At 48.2% G+C, this 23,389-nt stretch overlaps 1 protein-coding gene across 3 annotated transcripts in view; it reads right to left on the reverse strand.

The window, feature by feature from the left end:
• FZR1 (fizzy and cell division cycle 20 related 1) overlaps positions 1 to 23,389 on the reverse strand; it is a 366,770-nt gene that overhangs the window by 20,564 nt on the left and 322,817 nt on the right. For all 3 annotated transcript variants that reach the window (XM_063915431.1, XM_063915413.1, XM_063915422.1), the window contains 2 exons: positions 21,234 to 21,338; positions 13,368 to 13,460 (listed from right to left, as the gene is read on the reverse strand). In XM_063915431.1, coding sequence (XP_063771501.1) covers positions 13,368 to 13,460; positions 21,234 to 21,338 — 198 coding nt within the window. The remainder of the gene's footprint in view (positions 1 to 13,367; positions 13,461 to 21,233; positions 21,339 to 23,389) is intronic.

Here is a 23,389-nt window from a genome sequence, read left to right on the forward strand (position 1 = left end):
CCCCAGGAACAGGAGCCTTTGAGTTGGCTCCAGGTAGGACTTCTGCAAGTTGAGGATCCACCCATGGTCTGAAAGAATATGGATGGTGTGGTCGATGTGGAGCAACAAAAGCTCCCTGGATCTTACCTTTATCAGAAGATCGTCCAGATAAGGGACTACACTGACGCACTGGACCCGGAGTTGGAACATCATCTACGCCATCACCTTTGTGAATACCCTCGGGCTGTGGACAAGCCGAAGGGTAGCGACTGGAATTGGAAGTGATTGTCCAGTAGGGCAAACCGGAGGTACGCCTGATGAGGCGGCCAAATCGGAATATAGAGCTAGGCATCCTTGATATCCAAGGAAACCATAAATTCCTGTTCTTGCAGGCCCACAATCACTGCTCGCAGAGATTCCATCTTGAACTTGAACACCTTCAAGTAAGGATTCAAGGATTTGAGATTCAAAATGGGTCTGACCGAACCGTCCGGTTTCGGCACCACAAACAGGTTTGAGTAAAATCCCGTGCCGCGTTGTGGTACTGGAACAATGACACAGGACTGAACCAACTTTTGGATTGCCTGTTGCAACGTAACATGCATATCCTCCAAAGCTGGTAAGCTTGATTTAAAAAATCGTTGAGGGGGGAGTACCGAAGAACTCCAGCCTGTAGCCCTGAGAAACGAGATATCTGACCCAGGCATCCTGGCAGGAGGTCTCCCAGACGCGGCTGAAGTGGTGCAGTTGAGCTCCTACCTCGAGGTCCCCCGGGTGGGCACGTGGAACCGGTGGACTGTTCCCGAGAACTGGTGCTTGCAGGTTTTCTGGACTTATCTCTGGTGCCTCTAGAGGCCATTCCCCAGAAAAGGGGAGGGATTCCACACTACGTTTGGATTCTGCATCTGCAATCCACTGACGCAACCACAGGGCCCTGCGCGCCCACTGCCATGGCAGAAGTCCGAGCATTAATGTTACCCATCTATTTGAGGGAATCACAGAGTACACGGTAGTGTCCTGAATGTGCTTCAGAAGGGTTACCATAGTAACTAAGGGAATATCCCCTGAGAGGCCCCACTGAATTTGAGTGGCCCAAGAATAAATAGTATGGGTCACCCAGCAACCCGCAATGACCGGTCTTTGTGATATATCGGCTGCTGTATATATAGATTTTAGGGTAGTCTCAATCTTTCTATCCCCAAGATCCTTCATGGTAAAGGAGCCCGGGGCAGGCAACACCGCCTTTTTAGACAGGCGAGATACAGACATCCACCCCAGGGGGTTCCTCCCAAAATTGTCTACCTTCAGGAGCAAATGGGAAAGAGCGCAAAAACTTTTTGGACACTTGGAATTTTTTGTCTATTGATTTATCCAGGACTGTTTGAATAAGTCATCTAACTCTGTAGAATCAGGGAAAGTGACATTAGGTCTGTTTGTAGAAAGAAAAACGACTGCTGTGATGCAGCGTCCTCTAGAGGAAGCTATAACACATCCCTTATAGCCAAAATGAGGGATTCAATACCCTGAGCAGCATCGGGATCCCCACTAACTGGGTCCAGGTCATCCCCATCATCCTGTATATCATCATCTGTATGAGATAGAATAGCAGGTAAACCACGCTTCTAGGGACCTGTATGAGGGGGCGGCTGTGCATCTGCCCTAGCAGCTAAATCAGCAACAGCTTGTTCTAGTAGCTAAGTGTTCTGCACATTAGCAGTGAGCTGGGATGACATATCAGACATCATAGTCTTAAGAGACCCCAACCAGTGGGGCTAGGTGCCCTCTCCCCGAGTCCCTTCATTGATTTGTGAAGATTAACTGCATTGCTCACAGGAAACAGAGTCATTAGATAAGGGAGAGAATCTAGTGCGACATACACTGCACAGCTTGTGTTTACCCATGTTTCACAGTAAGCACAATAACACACACAGTTATAATGCAAGCCTGCCGTACTGTATCTGAGAGGAGACACAGAGAAAATAAAGATTTTACTTACCGGTAAATCTATTTCTCGTAATCAGCAGGAGAAAGGGCACTTTAAGAAAGACTTTGGATTCTGGGTGTGCACTGGCTCCTCCCTCTATGCCCCTCCTCCAGACCTCAGTTAGGTAAACTGTGCCCAGAGGAGACGGACAGTACGAGGAAAGGATTTTAGTTAATCCAGGGGCAAGATTCATACCAGCCACACCAATCATACCGTATAACCTGTGATAAACTACCCAGTTAACAGCATGAACAACAACATAGTCTCGGTTCAAACCGATGAAACTATAACATAACCCTTATGTAAGCAATAACTATATACAAGTCTTGCAGAAGAAGTCCGCACTTGGGACAGGCGCCCAGCATCCTCTACGGACTACGAGAAATAGATTTACCGGTAAGTAAAATCTTATTTTCTCTAACGTCCTAGAGGATGCTGGGGACTCCGTAAGGACAATGGGGATTATACCAAAGCTCCCAAACGGGAGCGGATGACTCTGCAGCACCGATTGAGCAAACAGGAGGTCCTCCTCAGCCTGGGTATCAAACTTATAGAACTTTGCAAAGGTGTTTGACCCCGACCAAGTAGCAGCTCGGCATAGTTGTAGTGCCAAGACCCCTCGGGCAGCCGCCCAAGAAGAGCCCACCTTCCCAGTGGAATGGGCCCTAACCGATTTAGGCAATGGCAATACCGCCGTAGAATGCGCCTGCTGAATCGTGTTACAGATCCAGCGAGCAATAGTCTGCTTTGAAGCAGGAGCGCCAACTTTGTTGGCTGCATACAGAACAAACAGAGCTTCAGTCTTCCTGATCCTAGCTGTTCTGGTCACATAAATCTTCAAAGCCCTGACCACATCCAGGGACTCAGAATCCTCTAAGTCCCGTGTAGCCACAGGCACGACAATAGGTTGGTTCATATGAAAATATGAGACCACTTTTGGCAGAAACGGAGGACGCGTCCTCAACTCTGCCCTATCCACGTGAAAAACCAGGTAGGGGCTTTTATGTGATACAGCTGCCAATTCCGGAACACGCCTTGCCGAAGCCAAGGCCAAAAACATGACCACTTTCCAAGTGAGATACTTCAACTCCACTGTTTTGAGTGGCTCAAACCAAGGTGACCTGAGGAAACTTAATACCACATTAAGATCCCACGGCGCCACCGGAGGTACGAAAGGAGGCTGAATATGCAGCACCCCCTTCACGAATGTCTGTACTTCAGGAAATAAGAATTTACTTACCGATAATTCTATTTCTCGTAGTCCGTAGTGGATGCTGGGGACTCCGTAAGGACCATGGGGAATAGCGGCTCCGCAGGAGACAGGGCACAAAAGTAAAAGCTTTAGGATCAGGTGGTGTGCACTGGCTCCTCCCCCTATGACCATCCTCCAAGCCTCAGTTAGGATACTGTGCCCGGACGAGCGTACACAATAAGGAAGGATTTTGAATCCCGGGTAAGACTCATACCAGCCACACCAATCACACTGTACAACCTGTGATCTGAACCCAGTTAACAGCATGATAACAGCGGAGCCTCTGAAAAGATGGCTCACAACAATAATAACCCGATTTTTGTAACAATAACTATGTACGAGTATTGCAGACAATCCGCACTTGGGATGGGCGCCCAGCATCCACTACGGACTACGAGAAATAGAATTATCGGTAAGTAAATTCTTATTTTCTCTGACGTCCTAAGTGGATGCTGGGGACTCCGTAAGGACCATGGGGATTATACCAAAGCTCCCAAACGGGCGGGAGAGTGCGGATGACTCTGCAGCACCGAATGAGAGAACTCCAGGTCCTCCTCAGCCAGGGTATCAAATTTGTAGAATTTTGCAAACGTGTTTGCCCCTGACCAAGTAGCAGCTCGGCAAAGTTGTAAAGCCGAGACCCCTCGGGCAGCCGCCCAAGATGAGCCCACCTTCCTTGTGGAATGGGCATTTACATATTTTGGCTGTGGCAGGCCTGCCACAGAATGTGCAAGCTGAATTGTACTACACATCCAACTAGCAATCGTCTGCTTAGAAGCAAGAGCACCCCGTTTGTAGGGTGCATACAGGATAACAGCAAGTCAGTTTTCCTGACTCCAGCCGTCCTGGAAACATATATTTTCAGGGCCCTGACAACATCTAGCAACTTGGAGTCCTCCAAGTCCCTAGTATCCGCAGGTACCACAATAAGCTGGTTCAGGTGAAACGCTGACACCACCTTATGGAGAAACTGGGGACGAGTCCGCAGCTCTGCCCTGTCCGAATGGACAATCAGATATGGGCTTTTGTGAGACAAAGCCGCCAATTCTGACACTCGCCTGGCCGAGGCCAGGGCCAACAGCATGGTCACTTTCCATGTGAGATATTTCAAATCCACAGATTTGAGCGGTTTAAACCAATGTGATTTGAGGAATCCCAGAACTACGTTGAGATCCCACAGTGCCACTGGAGGCACAAAAGGGGGTTGTATATGCAGTACTCCCTTGACAAACTTCTGGACTTCAGGAACTGAAGCCAATTCTTTCTGGAAGAAAATCGACAGGGCCGAAATTTGAACCTTAATGGACCCCAATTTGAGGCACATAGACACTCCTGTTTGCAGGAAATGTAGGAATCGACTGAGTTGAAATTCCTCCGTGGGGGCCTTCCTGGCCTCACACCATGCAACATATTTTCGCCAAATGCGGTGATAATGTTGTGCGGTCACCTCCTTCCTGGCTCTGACCAGGGTAGGGATGACCTCTTCCGGAATGCCTTTTTCCCTTAAGATCCGGCGTTCAACCGCCATGCCGTCAAACGCAGCCGCGGTAAGTCTTGGAACAGACATGATCCTTGCTGAAGCAAGTCCCTTCTTAGTATCTCTTGAAGTTCCGGGTACCAAGTCCTTCTTGGCCAATCCGGAGCCACGAGGATAGTTCTTACTCCTCTCCTTCTTATAATTCTCAGTACCTTGGGTATGAGAGGCAGAGGAGGGAACACATACACCGACTGGTACACCCACGGTGTTACCAGAGCGTCCCAGCTATTGCCTGAGGGTCTCTTGACCTGGCGCAATACCTGTCCAGTTTTTTGTTCAGACGGGACGCCATCATGTCCACCTTTGGTCTTTCCCAACGGTTCACAATCATGTGGAAGACTTCCAGATGAAGTCCCCACTCTCCCGGGTGGAGGTCGTGCCTGCTGAGGAAGTCTGCTTCCCAGTTGTCCACTCCCGGAATGAACACCGCTAACAGTGTTATCACATGATTTTTCGCCCAGCGAAGAATCCTTGCTGCCATTGCCCTCCTGCTTCTTGTGCCGCCCTGTCTGTTTACGTGGGCGACTGCCGTGATGTTGTCCGACTGGATCAGCACCGGTTGACTTTGAAGCAGAGGTCTTCCTAGGCTCAGAGCATTGTAAATTGCCCTTAGCTCCAGTATATTTATGTGGAGAGAAGTCTCCAGACTTGACCACACTCCTTGGAAATTTCTTCCCTGTGTGACTGCTCCCCAGCCTCTCAGGCTGGCATCCGTGGTCACCAGGACCCAGTCCTGAATGCCGAATCTGCTGCCCTCTAGTAGATGAGCACTCTGCAGCCACCACAGAAGAGACACCCTTGTCCTTGGAGACAGGATTATCCGCTGATGCATCTGAAGATGCGATCCGGACCATTCGTCCAGCAGATCCCACTGAAAAATTCTTTCGTGAAATCTGCCAAATGGAATCGCTTCGTAAGAAGCCACCATTTTTCCCAGGACTCTTGTGCATTGATGCACTGACACTTGGCCTGGTTCTAGGAGGTTCCTAACTAGCTCGGATAACTCCCAGGCTTTCTCCTCCGGGAGAAACACCTTTTTCTGGACTGTGTCCAGAATCATCCCTAGTAACAGCAGACGTGTCGTCGGAATCAGCTGCGATTTTGGAATATTTAGAATCCACCCGTGCTGTCGTAGAACTACTTGAGATAGTGCTACTCCGACCTCCAACTGTTCTCTGGACCTTGCCCTTATCAGGAGATCGTCCAAGTAAGGGATAATTAAGACGCCTTTTCTTTGAAGAAGAATCATCATTTCGGCCATTACCTTGGTAAAGACCCGGGGTGCCGTGGACAATCCAAACGGCAGCGTCTGAAACTGATAGTGACAGTTCTGTACCACGAATCTGAGGTACCCTTGGTGAGAAGGGCAATTTGGGACATGGAGGTAAGCATCCTTGATGTCCAGGGACACCATATAGTCCCCTTCTTCCTGGTTCGCTATCACTGCTCTGAGTGACTCCATCTTGATTTGAACCTTTGTATGTAAGTGTTCAAAGATTTCAGATTTAGAATAGATCTCACCGAGCCGTCTGGCTTCAGTACCACAAATAGTGTGGAATAATACCCCTTTCCTTGTTGTAGGAGGGGTACTTTGATTATCACCTGCTGGGAATACAGCTTGTGAATTGTTTCCAATACTGCCTCCCTGTCGGAGGGAGACGTTGGTAAAGCAGATTTCAGGAACCTGCGAGGGGGAGACGTCTCGAATTTCCAATCTGTACCCCTGGGATACTACTTGTAGGATCCAGGGGTCCACTTGCGAGTGAGCCCACTGCGCGCTGAAACTCTTGAGACGACCCCCCCCACCGCACCTGAGTCCGCTTGTACGGCCCCAGCGTCATGCTGAGGACTTGGCAGAAGCGGTGGAGGGCTTCTGTTCCTGGGAAGGGGCTGCCTGCTGCAGTCTTCTTCCGTTCCTCTACCCCTGGGCAGATATGACTGGCCTTTTGCCCGCTTGCCCTTATGGGGACGAAAGGACTGAGGCTGAAAAGACGGTGTCTTTTTCTGCTGAGATGTGACTTGGGGTAAAAAGGTGGATTTTCCAGCTGTTGCCGTGGCCACCAGGTCCGATGGACCGACCCCAAATAACTCCTCCCCTTTATACGGCAATACTTCCATGTGCCGTTTGGAATCTGCATCACCTGACCACTGTCGTGTCCATAAACATCTTCTGGCAGACATGGACATCGCACTTACTCTTGATGCCAGAGTGCAAATATCCCTCTGTGTCAAGGGTATCAATATTTTCAGTCAGGGAATCCGACCAAGCCACCCCAGCGCTGCACATCCAGGCTGAGGCGATCGCTGGTCGCAGTATAACACCAGTATGTGTGTATATACTTTTTAGGATATTTTCCAGCCTCCTATTAGCTGGCTCCTTGAGGGCGGCCGTATCTGGAGACGGTAACGCCACTTGTTTTGATAAGCGTGTGAGCGCCTTTAATTTTCTATCGGGGGAGACCCACGCATCATCACACACTTCATTTAATTTATCTGATTCAGGAAAAACTACAGTTAGTTTTTTCACACCCCACATAATACCCTTTTTTGTGGTACTTGTAGTATCAGAAATATGTAACACCTCCTTCATTGCCCTTAACATGTAACGTGTGGCCCTAATGGAAAATACGTTTGTTTCTTCACCGTCGACACTGGAGTCAGTGTCCGTGCAGCTTGTTGACATTATCACGTAATTCCCTAAATAAGCCATCCATTCCGGTGTCGACTCCCTAGAGAGTGACATCACCATTACAGGCAATTGCTCCGCCTCCTCACCAACATCGTCCTCATACATGTCGACACACACGTACCGACACACAGCACACACACAGGGAATGCTCTGATAGAGGACAGGACCCCACTAGCCCTTTGGGGAGACAGAGGGAGAGTTTGCCAGCACACACCAAAACGCTATAATTTTACAGGGACAACCTTATATAAGTGTTTTCCCTTATAGCATCTTAATATGTAATAATATCGCCACAAAAATGCCCCCCCTCTCTGTTTTAACCCTGTTTCTGTAGTGCAGGGGAGAGCCTGGGAGCCTTCCCACCAGCAGTTCTGTGAGGGAAAATGGCACTGTGTGCTGAGGAGAATAGGCCCCGCCCCCTTTTCGGCGGGCTTCTTCTCCCGTTTTTCTGACAACCTGGCAGGGGTTAAATACATCCATATAGCCCCAGAGGCTATATGTGATGTATATTTAGCCAGCATAGGTATTTCATTGCTGCCCAGGGCGCCCCCCCCAGCGCCCTGCACCCTCAGTGACCGTTGGTGTGAAGTGTGCTGAGAGCAATGGCGCACAGCTGCAGTGCTGTGCGCTACCTTAAGAAGACTGGGAAGTCTTCAGCCGCCGATTTCTGGACCTCTTCTCTCTTCAGCATCTGCAAGGGGGTCGGCGGCGCGGCTCCGGTGACCCATCCAGGCTGTACCTGTGATCGTCCCTCTGGAGCTAGTGTCCAGTAGCCTAAGAAGCCAATCCATCCTGCACGCAGGTGAGTTCACTTCTTCTCCCCTAAGTCCCTCGATGCAGTGAGCCTGTTGCCAGCAGGACTCACTGAAAATAAAAAACCTAACAAAACTTTTACTCTAAGCAGCTCTTTAGGAGAGCCACCTAGATTGCACCCTTCTCGGCCGGGCACAAAGATCTAACTGAGGCTTGGAGGATGGTCATAGGGGGAGGAGCCAGTGCACACCACCTGATCCTAAAGCTTTTACTTTTGTGCCCTGTCTCCTGCGGAGCCGCTATTCCCCATGGTCCTTACGGAGTCCCCAGCATCCACTTAGGACATCAGAGAAATAGAAGCCAATTCTTTTTGAAAGAAAATGGACAAGGCCGAAATTTGGACCTTTATGGACCCTAATTTTAGGCTCAAATCCACTCCTGTTTGCAGGAAGTGAAGCAGACGACCCAAATGGAACTCCTCCGTAGGAGCAGCCCTGGCCTCACACCAAGAAACATTTCCGCCACATACGGTGATAATGTTTCAATGTCACATCCTTCCTAGCCTTTATTAGCGTAGGGATAACCTCCTCCGGAATCCCTTTTTCCGCTAGGATCCGGCGTTCAACCGCCATGCCGTCAAACGCAGCTGCGGTAAGTCTTGGAACAGACAGGGCCCCTGCTGCAGCAGGTCCTGTCTTAGAGGAAGAGGCCACGGATCTTCTGTGAGCAACTCTTGCAGATCCGGATACCAAGTCCTTCGTGGCCAATCTGGAACAATGAGGATTGTCCTGACTCTGCTTAGTCTTATTATTCTCAACACCTTGGGTATGAGAGGTAGAGGAGGGAACACATAGACCGACCTGAACACCCAAGGTGTCACTAGAGCGTCCACCGTAACCGCCTGAGGGTCTCTTGACCTGGCGCAATACCGCTTTAGCTTTTTGTTGAGACGGGACGCCATCATGTCTATCTGAGGCAGTCCCCACCAACCCACGATCTGTGCGAAGACTTCTGGATGAAGTCCCCACTTTCCCGGATGCAGGTCGTGTCTGCTGAGGAAGTCCGCTTCCCAGTTGTCCACCCCCGGGATGAATACTGCTGCTAGGGCGCTTACATGGCCTTCCGCCCAGCGAAGAATTCTGGTCGTTTCTGCCATGGCCACTCTGCTCCTTGTGCCGCCTTGGCGGTTTACATGAGCCGCTGCTGTGACATTGTCCGACTGAATCAGAACCGGTTTGTTCCGAAGCAATGCCTCCGCTTGGCGTAGGGCGTTGTATATAGCCCTCAACTCCAGGACGTTGATGTGGAGACAAGTCTCTAGATTTGACCAGAGACCTTGGAAATTTCTTCCCAGTGTGATTGCTCCCCAACCCCGGAGGATTGCGTCCGTGGTCACCAGGATCCAGTCCTGAATTCCGAACCGGCGGCCTTCTAGGAGGTGAGCACTGTGCAGCCACCACAGGAGAGATACTCTGGCTCTGGAAGACAGGGTGATCCTTTGATGCATTTGTAAATGGGACCCGGACCATTTGTCCAGTTGATCCCATTGAAAGGTCCTCGCATGGAACCTTCCGAAGGGGATGGCCTCGTACGATGCCACCATCTTCCCCAGGACACAATGCACTGAAACCTTTTTTTAGCTTTAATAGGTTCCTGACCAGGGCTATGAGCTCCTGAGCCTTTTCCATCGGAAGAAAAACCTTTTTCTGGTCTGTGTCTAGAATCAGGCCCAGAAAGGTCAGACGCGTTGTAGGGACTAGCTGGGACTTCGGTATATTGAGAATCCATCCGTGCCTTTGCAACATTCTCACCGACAGCGACACGCTGTCCAGCAACTTCTCCCGAGATCTCGACTTTATGAGGAGATCGTCCAAGTATGGGATAATTGTGACCCCCTGCTTGCGCAGGAGCACCATCATTTCCGCCATTACCTTGGTGAAAATTCTCGGGGCTGTGGAAAGCCCAAATGGCAACGTCTGAAATTGGTAATGACAGTCCAGTGCTGCAAATCTCAGGAACGCCTGGTGAGGAGGGAAAATCGGAACATGAAGGTATGCATCCTTTATGTCCAGGGACACCATCCAATCCCCCCCCCCCCCCACCTCCAGGCTGGCGATGACCGCTCTGAGCGATTCCATCTTGAACTTGAACTTTTTCAAGTACAAGTTCAGGGATTTTAGATTCAAAATGGGCCTGACCGAACCGTCCGGTTTCGGGACCACAAACAGTGTTGAGTAATACCCCTTTCCTTGCTGGTGAAGAGGAACTTTGACTATCACCTGTTGAAGATACAATTTTTGAATTGCAGACAACACTAACTCCCTCTCTGACGGGGAAGCTGGCAGAGCCGATTTGAAAAACCGGCGAGGAGTCACGTCTTCGAATTCCAGCCTGTTTCCCTGAGAAACAATCTCTATAGCCCAGGGATCCACCTGTGAGTGAACCCAGACCTGGCTGAAAAAGCGAAGACGCGCCCCCACTTGAGCTGACTTTGCAGATGTAGGGGAGGACTTCTGCTCCTGGGAACTAGCTGCATGCAGCTTTTTTCCCTTGCCTTTTCCTCTGGCAAGGAAGGACGATCCCCGTACCTTCTTGCTTTTATTGGAACGAAAGGACTGCATTTGATAATGAGGTGCCTTTTTAGTATGCTGCGGGGTAACATAAGGTAAGGAATTCGATTTACCGGCCGTAGCAGTAGAGACAAGGTCCGAGAGGCCTTCTCCAAACAACTCCTCCCCCTTGTAAGGCAACGACTCCATATGCCGCTTTGAGTCGGCATCCCCCGTCCACTGTCGGGTCCACAAGAGTCGCCTAGCAGAAATAGACATAGCATTTATTCTGGAGCTTAGTAAACAAATGTCTCTTTGAGCATCCCTCATATATAAAAGCAGCATCTTTGATATGCTCTAGGGTCATTAGAATGGTATCCTTATCTAGGGTGTCAAGTTCCATAGATAAGGAATCTGTCCATGCTGCGACAGCACTAGAAACCCAGGCCAATGCCATAGCCGGTCTAACGATAGTACCGGAATGTGTGTAATTGTGCTTCATGGTAACCTTCTGCTTACGATCAGCAGGATCCTTGAGGGAAGCTGTATCCTGAGAAGGCAGTGCCACCTTCTTGGATAAGCGTGTCAGCGCCTTGTCTACCTTAGGCGAAGATTCCCATCGTATCCTGTCCTTTTGTGGAAAGGGATACGCCATAAGAATCCTTTTGGGAACTTGTAGTCTCCTATCTGGAGATTCCCAAGCCTTTTCGCACAAGTCGCTTAGCTCAAATGAGGACGGAAAAGTGACCTCAGGCTTTTTCCCTTTATACATGTGTACCCTCGTGTCAGGGACAGGGGGTTCCTCAGTGATATGCAAAACCTCTTTAATGGCCATAATCATGTAACGAATGCCTTTTGCCACCACCTTTGGTTGCAATTTTGCATCCTCATAGTCGACACTAGAGTCAGTATCTGTGTCGGTATCTGTGTCAGTTATCTAGGATATGGTGCGTTTTTGGGACCCCGACGGTCCTGGTGCCACAGGGACAGGCATGGTCTGACCACCTGACTGATCCCTAGCTTCAGCCTTGTCTAACCATTTATGCAGTAAATTTACATTTGCATTCAAGACATTCCACATATCCACCCAGTCCGGTGTCGGCATTGCCGACAGCGACCTGACAATCATGCACTCCCCCTCCTCCTTAGGTGAGTCTTCCTCGTCAAACATGTCGACACACACGTACCGACACACTTCACACACACACAGGGAATCTCTTTTCTGAAGACAGGTTACCCTTGAGGCCCCTTGGAGAGACAGAGAGAGAGTATGCCAGCACACACCCCAGCGCTATATGACCCAGGAGAAACACACAAAATGTTTACCCAGTAGCGCTGCTTAATGTGTAAATGCCAATAATGTGCCCCCCCTCTACTTTAAAACCCCCTTACACCGTGTGCCAAGCAGGGGAGAGTCCGCGGAGCTTCCTCTCAGCGGTGCTGTGGAGAGAAAATGCCGCTGGTGAGTGCTGAGGGAGAAGCCCCGCCCCCTCGACGGTGGGCTTCTGTCCCGCTCAAACTTACAAAAAAATGGCGGGGGCTCTTTTATATACATGTACAGTGCCCACCTGTACATGTATATATACTTTTGCCATAGGAGAGGTGTTTTATTGCTGCCCAGGGCGCCCCCCCCTGCGCCCTGCACCCGTACAGTGACCGGAGTGTGTGAGGTATATGGGAGCAATGACGCACAGCTGCGCTGCTGTGCGTTACCTCTGTGAAGCACCGAAAGCTTTTGCCGCCTTAGACGTCTTCTGGCTTCGTTTCTTCTGGCTCTGTGAGGAGAACGGCGGCGCGGCTCTGGGGGTGAACGCCCAGGACGAACCTGTGTTCACTCCCTCTGGAGCTAATGGTGTCCAGTAGCCGAGGAAGCAGAGCCTATCATTTAAGTAGGTCTGCTCCTCTCTCCTCAGTCCCTCGATGCAGGGAGCCTGTTGCCAGCAGTGCTCCCTGAAAAAGAGAAAAAAAATCAAAACAAAAATGCTTTCTAAGCAGGAAACTCAGGAGAGCTCCCTGCAGTGCACCCATTCTCCTCTGGGCACAGTCTAAAACTGAGGTCTGGAGGGGCATAGAGGGAGGAGCCAGTGCACACCCAGAATCCAAAGTCTTTCTTAAAGTGCCCTATCTCCTGCGGAGCCCGTCCATTCCCCATGGTCCTTACGGAGTTCCCAGCATCCACTACGGACTACGAGAAATAGAATTACCGGTGAGTAAATTCTTATTATTTTACAGTTTGCTAAGGAGTGGTTTTCCATATTAAGGTTTAGTGGTGAATTCAATAATTGTCGGAAACTGCCGTCTTGACGGAAAGAAAGCAGTTACCGACAGGAATAGGTCGGAAGGGGTTCCGACCTATTCAATGCCGGCTGTTTTTTTTTCTTTTCTTTTTAGACAAGTGGGAATTCCCGACTTGTCGTAAGCCTGTCGGAAAGCAAGTGGATCCGCAGCTTAAGCAGCCGATCCACGTGTGTTGTCGGAAGCGCAGCCAAACCAGACAGGTTTTAGCCCTGTTTTCGGCAATGTCAATCCTACTTTAAAAAAAAGTCGGATTGCCATTGTCGGGAAAGGGCCAAACCTGTCGGGTTCTGACATGAATGGAATTATTATTTGACGGGTAACCTCACCTTTGTAGATCTTGTTTTGCTAAAAACATTCCAGAATCTCAGTGTTTCATCTCCAGCACCTGTGACAATAGCTTCACCATCTGGGGACATGGCCTATTAAAAAATAAAATGTAAAAAATAAACACAAAAGGTTAAAATGGAGCCGTAGAATATTTTTGATATTTAACGCATGACAATATTTTATACCAGTACACAAACAGAACAAATCAAACACCTCACTTTAAATGTGCTATTAAGTTTATTTAAAAGTGAGACATTCGTTTTCTGATGAAGTATATAGTATTGTACACTTTCTTGCTGCGATAATAAAAACAGAAATTATCCAACTGTCACAACTGGTCACCTAACATCACATCTTCATTAATGGCAGACTGTTTAACCACTTAACTGACTATTTTTCCCTTCAAAAGCGTTAACATTGTTTTTTAAAATTTCTTTTATTTAATAAAGTTGAAAAAGTATTCTTTAAAATATTTAAACATTATATTAACACATCTGCAGAACGGATCTCCTCGTCAAAAACGGGAGGACAGGGTGGAACGACGCAGTTGCATGAAATCTGACCATGCCAGTTAAGTAGAACTGTGATGCAAATTCACTAGAAACTATAATTTAGGTGTATTTTACTCCTCGTGAAAATTCTGGAAAGACTGACCCATACAGTATGTAATAGTCTAATAGTTGCAGGAACCAGCGCTATTTAGCACCGTAGATTTAAAACAGCTGCTAAATCTCTGGAACTATTACATAAGGGCCTCTAGGGATGATTCAGAGCTGCAGGCAAAAAGAACTTGCACTCCGAATAAGCAAAGGTAATGCCAACATAATTCCACAGCTATCTGTACAGTGTAACATGGTCCATGTGTGTGAGCAACAGCATGCAGAATATAGTGGACAACTGGAAGACCAATTTAGCGCACCACTTTTGTGACAGTTCAGTATAGAAAGTAAAGCCTAATAATCAAAAAATAAGAATTTACTTACCGATAATTCTATTTCTCGTAGTCCGTAGTGGATGCTGGGGACTCCGTCAGGACCATGGGGGAATAGCGGCTCCGCAGGAGACAGGGCACAAAAGTAAAAGCTTTAGGATCAGGTGGTGTGCACTGGCTCCTCCCCCTATGACCCTCCTCCAAGCCTCAGTTAGGATACTGTGCCCGGACGAGCGTACACAATAAGGAAGGATTTTGAATCCCGGGTAAGACTCATACCAGCCACACCAATCACACTGTACAACCTGTGATCTGAACCCAGTTAACAGCATGATAACAGCGGAGCCTCTGAAAAGATGGCTCACAACAATAACAACCCGATTTTTGTAACAATAACTATGTACAAGTATTGAAGACAATCCGCACTTGGGATGGGCGCCCAGCATCCACTACGGACTACGAGAAATAGAATTATCGGTAAGTAAATTCTTATTTTCTCTGACGTCCTAAGTGGATGCTGGGGACTCCGTCAGGACCATGGGGATTATACCAAAGCTCCCAAACGGGCGGGAGAGTGCGGATGACTCTGCAGCACCGAGTGAGAGAACTCCAGGTCCTCCTCAGCCAGGGTGTGCCCCTGACCAAGTAGCAGCTCGGCAAAGTTGTAAAGCCGAGACCCCTCGGGCAGCCGCCCAAGATGAGCCCACCTTCCTTGTGGAATGGCCATTTACATATTTTGGCTGTGGCAGGCCTGCCACAGAATGTGCAAGCTGAATTGTACTACACATCCAACTAGCAATCGTCTGCTTAGAAGCAAGAGCACCCAGTTTGTTGGGTGCATACAGGATAACAGCAAGTCAGTTTTCCTGACTCCAGCCGTCCTGGAAACCTATATTTTCAGGGCCCTGACAACATCCAGCAACTTGGAGTCCTCCAAGTCCCTAGTAGCCGCAGGTACCACAATAAGCTGGTTCAGGTGAAAAGCTGACACCACCTTAGGGAGAAACTGGGGACGAGTCCGCAGCTCTGCGCTGTCCGAATGGACAATCAGATATGGGCTTTTGTGAGACAAAGCCGCCAATTCTGACACTCGCCTGGCCGAGGCCAGGGCCAACATCATGGTCACTTTCCATGTGAGATATTTCAAATCCACAGATTTGAGCGGTTTAAACCAATGTGATTTGAGGAATCCCAGAACTACGTTGAGATCCCACAGTGCCACTGGAGGCACAAAAAGGGGGTTGTATATGCAGTACTCCCTTGACAAACTTCTGGACTTCAGGAACTGAAGCCAATGCTTTCTGGAAGAAAATCGACAGGGCCGAAATTTGAACCTTAATGGACCCCAATTTGAGGCCCATAGACACTCCTGTTTGCAGGAAATGCAGGAATCGACCGAGTTGAAATTTCTTCGTGGGGCCTTCCTGGCCTCACACCACGCAACATATTTTCGCCACATGTGGTGATAATGTTGTGCGGTCACCTCCTTCCTGGCTTTGACCAGGGTAGGAATTACCTCTTCCGGAATGCCTTTTTCCCTTAGGATCCGGCGTTCAACCGCCATGCCGTCAAACGCAGCCGCGGTAAGTCTTGGAACAGACATGGTACTTGCTGAAGCAAGTCCCTTCTTAGCGGCAGAGGCCATGAGTCCTCTGTGAGCATCTCTTGAAGTTCCGGGTACCAAGTCCTTCTTGGCCAATCCGGAGCCACGAGTATAGTTCTTACTCCTCTACGTCTTATAATTCTCAGTACCTTAGGTATGAGAAGCAGAGGAGGGAACACATACACCGACTGGTACACCCACGGTGTTACCAGAACGTCCACAGCTATTGCCTGAGGGTCTCTTGACCTGGCGCAATACCTGTCCAGTTTTTTGTTCAGGCGGGACGTCATCATGTCCACCTTTGGTCTTTCCCAACGGTTCACAATCATGTGGAAAACTTCCCGATGAAGTCCCCACTCTCCCGGGTGGAGGTCGTGCCGAGGAAGTCTGCTTCCCAGTTGTCGACTCCCGGAATGAACACTGCTGACAGTGTTATCACATGATTTTCCGCCCAGCGAAGAATCCTTGCAGTTTCTGCCATTGCCCTCCTGCTTCTTGTGCCGCCCTGTCTGTTTACGTGGGCGACTGCCGTGATGTTGTCCCACTGGATCAATACCGGCTGACCTTGAAGCAGAGGTCTTGCTAAGCTTAGAGCATTGTAAATTGCTCTTAGCTCCAGTACATTTATGTGGAGAGAAGTCTCCAGACTTGATCACACTCCCTGGAAATTTTTTTCCTTCTGTGACTGCTCCCCAGCCTTTCAGGCTGGCATCCGTGGTCACCAGGACCCAATCCTGAATGCCGAATCTGTGGCCCTTAAGTAGATGAGCACTCTGCAGCCACCACAGAAGAGACACCCTTGTCCTTGGAGACAGGGTTATCCGCTGATGCATCTGAAGATGCGATCCGGACCATTTTTCCAGCAGATCCCACTGAAAAATTCTTGCGTGAAATCTGCCGAATGGAATCGCTTCGTAAGAAGCCACCATTTTTCCCAGGACCCTTGTGCAATAATGCACTGACACTTTTCCTGGTTTTAGGAGGTTCCTGACTAGCTCGGATAACTCCCTGGCTTTCTCCTCCGGGAGAAACACCTTTTTCTGGACTGTGTCCAGAATCATCCCTAGGAACAGCAGACGTGTCGTCGGAGACAGATGCGATTTTGGAATATTTAGAATCCACCCGTGCTGTCGTAGAACTACTTGAGATAGTGCTACTCCGACCTCCAACTGTTCTCTGGACCTTGCCCTTATCAGGAGATCGTCCAAGTAAGGGATACTTAAGACGCCTTTTCTTTGAAGAAGAATCATCATTTCGGCCATTACCTTGGTAAAGACCCGGGGTGCCGTGGACAATCCAAACGGCAGCGTCTGAAACTGATAGTGACAGTTTTGTACCACGAACCTGAGGTACCCTTGGTGAGAAGGGCAAATTGGGACATGGAGGTAAGGATCCTTGATGTCCAGGGACACCATATAGTCCCCTTCTTCCTGGTTCGCTATCACTGCTCTGAGTGACTCCATCTTGATTTGAACCTTTGTATGTAAGTGTTCAAATATTTCAGATTTAGAATAGGTCTCACCGAGCCGTCTGGCTTCAGTACCACAAATAGTGTGAAATAATACCCTTTTCCTTGTTGTAGGAGGGGTACTTTGATTATCACCTGCTGGGAATACAGCTTGTGAATTGTTTCCAATAATGCCTCCCTGTCGGAGGGAGACGTTGGTAAAGCAGATTTCAGGAACCTGCGAGGGGGAGACGTCTCGAATTTCCAATCTGTACCCCTGGGATACTACTTGTAGGATCCAGGGGTCCACTTGCGAGTGAGCCCACTGCGCGCTGAAACTCTTGAGACGACCCCCCCCCCCACCGCACCCGAGTCCGCTTGTACGGCCCCAGCGTCATGCTGAGGACTTGGCAGAAGCGGTGGAGGGCTTCTGTTCCTGGGAAGGGGCTGCCTGCTGCAGTCTTCTTCCGTTCCTCTACCCCTGGGCAGATATGACTGGCCTTTTGCCCGCTTGCCCTTATGGGGACGAAAGGACTGAGGCTGAAAAGACGGTGTCTTTTTCTGCTGAGATGTGACTTGGGGTAAAAAGGTGGATTTTCCAGCTGTTGCCGTGGCCACCAGGTCCGATGGACCGACCCCAAATAACTCCTCCCCTTTATACGGCAATACTTCCACGTGCCGTTTGGAATGTGCATCACCTGACCACTGTCGTGTCCATAAACATCTTCTGGCAGACATGGACATCGCACTTACTCATGATGCCAGAGTGCAAATATCCCTCTGTGCATCTCGTATATATAGAAATGCTCTATAGTCAATAAATTACTGTCCCTGTCAAGGGTATCAATATTTTCAGTCAGGGAATCCGACCAAGCCACCCCAGCGCTGCACATCCAGGCTGAGGCGATCGCTGGTCGCAGTATAACACCAGTATGTGTGTATATACTCTTTAGGATATTTTTCAGCCTCCTATTAGCTGGCTCCTTGAGGGCGGCCGTATCTGGAGACGGTAACGCCACTTGTTTTAATAAGCGTGTGAGCGCTAATTTATCTGATTCAGGAAAAACTACAGGTAGTTTTTTCACACCCCACATAATACCCTTTTTTGTGGTACTTGTAGTATCAGAAATATGTAACACCTCCTTCATTGCCCTTAACATGTAACGTGTGGCCCTAAAGGAAAATACGTTTGTTTCTTCACCGTCGACACTGGAGTCAGTGTCCCTGTCTGTGTCTGTGTCGACCGACTGAGGTAAATGGGCGTTTTAAAGCCCCTGACGGTGTTTGAGCCGCCTGGACAGGTACTAATTTGTTTGCCGGCCGTCTCATGTCGTCAACCGACCTTGCAGCGTGTTGACATTATCACGTAATTCCCTAAATACGCCATCCATTCCGGAGTCGACTCCCTAGAGAGTGACATCACCATTACAGGCAATTGCCCCGCCTCCTCACCAACATCGTCCTCATACATGTCGACACACACGTACCGACACCCAGCACACACACAGGGAATGCTCTGATAGAGGACAGGACCCCACTAGCCCTTTGGGGAGACAGAGGGAGAGTTTGCCAGCACACACCAAAACGCTATAATTATACAGGGACAACCTTTATATAAGTGTTTTCCCCTTATAGCATCTTAATATATAATCATATCGCCAAATAAGTGCCCCCCCTCTCTGTTTTAACCCTGTTTCTGTAGTGCAGTGCAGGGGAGAGCCTGGGAGCCTTCCCACCAGCAGTTCTGTGAGGGAAAATGGCGCTGTGTGCTGAGGAGAATAGGCCCCGCCCCCTTTTCGGCGGGCTTCTTCTCCCGTTTTTCTGACAACCTGGCAGGGGTTAAATACATCCATATAGCCCCAGAGGCTATATGTGATGTATTTTTAGCCAGTATAGGTATTTTCATTGCTGCCCAGGGCGCCCCCCCAAGCGCCCTGCACCCTCAGTGACCGTTGGTGTGAAGTGTGCTGAGAGCAATGGCGCACAGCTGCAGTGCTGTGCGCTACCTTAAGACTGGGAAGTCTTCAGCCGCCGATTTCTGGACCTCTTCTCTCTTCAGCATCTGCAAGGGGGTCGGCGGCGCGGCTCCGGTGACCCATCCAGGCTGTACCTGTGATCGTCCCTCTGGAGCTAGTGTCCAGTAGCCTAAGAAGCCAATCCATCCTGCACGCAGGTGAGTTCACTCCTTCTCCCCTAAGTCCCTCGATGCAGTGAGCCTGTTGCCAGCAGGACTCACTGAAAATAAAAGACCTAACAAAACTTTTACTCTAAGCAGCTCTTTAGGAGAGCCACCTAGATTGCACCCTTCTCGGCCGGGCACAAAGATCTAACTGAGGCTTGGAGGAGGGTCATAGGGGGAGGAGCCAGTGCACACCACCTGATCCTAAAGCTTTTACTTTTGTGCCCTGTCTCCTGCGGAGCCGCTATTCCCCCATGGTCCTGACGGAGTCCCCAGCATCCACTTAGGACGTCAGAGAAATACTAAGCACAAAAAGCAAGTGCTATATTAAAAGGGGAAAAAAAAGAAGGGTAGAAAAAAACTGCTGCTAACTCCTGTACATATGACAGCAGTGCTTTAAGGGGTGCTGCTGATATAGCAACCAACCACTCACTGGGGGCAATTCAATTATTTTAACAGCTGCGATAATTAATGGGCGCCCAACAGAGCAATTTGTTTCCGTCGCCTATTAATTATCGTACTTTTTGCACCCAGTTTTAGCCTCGTATTGCTTGCAGCTAAACCTGTCTAAATGGAAGTAAGTGTGACAGCATAGGAGCAGTACTTATTGGACGCTAGGAGTGTTTTTTTTAGACACAGAGAGGTGGGGAAGGGTGGGGAGAGGAGACTACCTGCATTTTCCATAGTACAAGCTGGACTCTTACCTAATTCTTGTATGGAGGCTTCCGTTTTAGAAGTTATCGGATTTTATTTATTTCAGGTTTAATACATTTTATTATCTGTGACAAAAATCACGCTATACTCTGTTTTATCTTTCTCCCCATATGCACGCATAACCAATTTATTGAAATCGAGTGCTACAGTACATGATGGTCATTGGTGTTTGTTCTGTTTATTTTACTGTTTGGTGCCATTGCTTATTTCTTTAGCATTTATCCCTGGGTTTAAGGTTACCTACGTGTATGTACCCATAGACTGCCTACCTGGTTGTGCTAGGTTGGTGCCTGAATTTTACCTCAGTCTTACTCATGTGTTTTAAGGTATTCAAACCTTGGAGTTTCCGCACATATCTGCTCACCACCTAAGGAGGCTGAGAGCAGAAACCTGTCCCCCTGCAGGATGTATGCCCGAACAGAGTAACAATTGAATTGCTCCCTCAGGCTCCATCTAGTGGCAGCCGTGGGAGAAACCATTTGAATTCCCCCACACATGGTGACGTTTTATCTATCTTCTTCATTTTGCTATTTCTACACTGAAGCAGTAGCACATTTTAGGTCTGGTTTTGTTAGCATCTTTGTGAAACTACAAGGCTATAATTCCATGTACCAATATGTACTGTATATTGGTTATGTGAGAACACCTCTTCCACTTCCAGCCTTTCCAGTTGGAACAGAAATGAGTTTGGTGTCTGCGACTGTGCGCCAATCTGTCTTGCAAGTACTCAGCTCCAGAGCATGTAAAGTTTGAAAACATACAAGATCACAAAACAGACATGCTTGTAACCCTGTACCTGACCCTATATCTGTCTACCAGGTCTTTTAACACGTTAAAAGGAAGGAAGGACTATGAAAGTACCTAAGCTGTAACAATTAGTGTGACTGGAGTTAGACTAGGACTCTCATAGAATATAATGACAAATCAAAGTACTTTAACATGTATCAAGCACTTTTATACTAAACCCCACTCGCCACGGTAAATCACTCACAAGGTATAGAACTCTGTAAGAATGTCCAGTCAACTTTGCCACTTGTGTTAGAGACGGATATTTCCACACTAAAATCTGGTTCTGGGAATAGCCATGTGTGCTCACCTGTTGGTAAAACACAAGAGATATTTACCACGGAAGGGTGAAAATATGTTTAAAAATTATTACAAAATCAAAACACTTCTTTAGATCTAAGTGTATGTATTGGTGGCACTATGAATGTATGAAAGGAAATCCTGTGAGGTGCTTTTGTAGTCCATGGCACTGTTGTGTGGAATAAACCGTAGCAACTAAAACATAACTATTACTACATACCCTTACAATAGGGTTACAAAATAAAAATCAATGAATATAAGCACATGCTGTAGGTGGATGAATTAGAACACCTGAGAAACATCCTTTGCAACAGATAGGTAAGCAATCAATATTATTACATTTAATCAAACGCATGAACCATCTGATATGTAGTACTGACAGCAATCAATCATTTTGCAGCAAAAAGGTATAATGGTCACTGTCATTGTGTGAAACATGACCTACCTTTAAAGCAGTTAGTGTTAAGGATTAAACAGCACCACGCATTACACAGATCAAATACAGAATTCAGGCTTAGCGGAATCTATACTGTTGCTACAGTGCTACATGTATATTACATCAGGTTTTGGTAACTGATATTGTATCGCATTAAACACTCAGTGAATACATTAGCCTCATTTAAGTTTTGTGCTTACTCTAGTGGTAATGTCAGGTGTTTTATTATTATGCCCAATAGAAAAGCGGTAAAAAAGTTATTCTTTAGGCTGCACTACTGTTAAAAAAGCAGTTTATTTGCAAAGGCAGTGACTGATTCGTGGATGGGCTTTTTCCAACATAATTTCCTGGGTGAGCACTGCTGCTTTCACAAGTCAGATATATGCAAAGTCAACCCTCTTGTACAGCATACCATATAAACTATGTGTTCCTCTAATCTTATGCTTCACTAACTTGCTTGTTTCTGATTAACACCCCCCCCGCAGCTACAAAAAATATTGCAATGTGAAATGGTCTCCTAATCAGGAAGGTCGTGTGTAATATTCAACAATTGTACAATAATGTATGCGGTTATCACAAAATAATAAGATTTTAAACCTACCGGTAAATCTTTTTCTCCTAGTCCGTAGAGGATGCTGGGGACTCCGTAAGGACATGGGGTATAGACGGGCTCCGCAGGAGACATGGGCACTATAAAGAACTTTAGAATGGGTGTGCACTGGCTCCTCCTCCAGACCTCAGTTAGAGAACTGTGCCCAGAGGAGACGGACAGTACGAGGAAAGGATTTTGGTAATCCAAGGGCAAGATTCATACCAGCCCACACCATCCACACCGTATAACATGGAATATACGCAACCAGTTAACAGTATGCAACAAACAGCATCAGGCAAAGACTGATTTCAACTGTAACATAACCCTTATGTAAGCAACAACTATATACAAGCCTTGCAGATTTAGTCCGCACTGGGACGGGCGCCCTGCATCCTCTACGGACTAGGAGAAAAAGATTTACCGGTAGGTTTAAAATCTTATTTTCTCTTACGTCCTAGAGGATGCTGGGGACTCCGTAAGGACCATGGGGTTTATACCAAAGCTCCAGACCGGGCGGGAGAGTGCGGATGACTCTGCAGCACCAACTGAGCAAACGCAAGGTCCTCATCAGCCAGGGTATCAAACTTATAGAACTCTGCAAAAGTGTTTGAACCCGACCAGGTAGCTGCTTGGCAAAGTTGTAAAGCCGAGACGCCTCGGGCAGCCGCCCAAGAAGAGCCCACCTTCCTAGTGGAATGGGCCTTTACCGAATTTGGTAACGGCAATCCTGCCGTAGAATGAGCCTGCTGAATCGTGATACAGATCCAGCGAGCAATAGTCTGCTTCGAAGCAGGAGCACCAACTTTGTTGGCTGCATACAGGACAAACAGTGCTTCTGTTTTCCTAACCCGAGCCGTCCTGGCTACATAGATTTTTAAGGCCCTGACTACATCTAGGGACTTGGAGTCCTCCAAGTCCCCCGTAGCCACAGGTACCACAATAGGTTGGTTCATATGAAATGATGAAACCACCTTGGGCAAAAATTGAGGACGAGTCCTCAACTCCGCTCTATCCACATGGAAAATCAGATAGG

This window comes from Pseudophryne corroboree, chromosome 1, assembly GCF_028390025.1.
Source record: "Pseudophryne corroboree isolate aPseCor3 chromosome 1, aPseCor3.hap2, whole genome shotgun sequence".
In the NCBI taxonomy this organism is placed as follows: Eukaryota; Metazoa; Chordata; class Amphibia; order Anura; family Myobatrachidae; genus Pseudophryne; species Pseudophryne corroboree.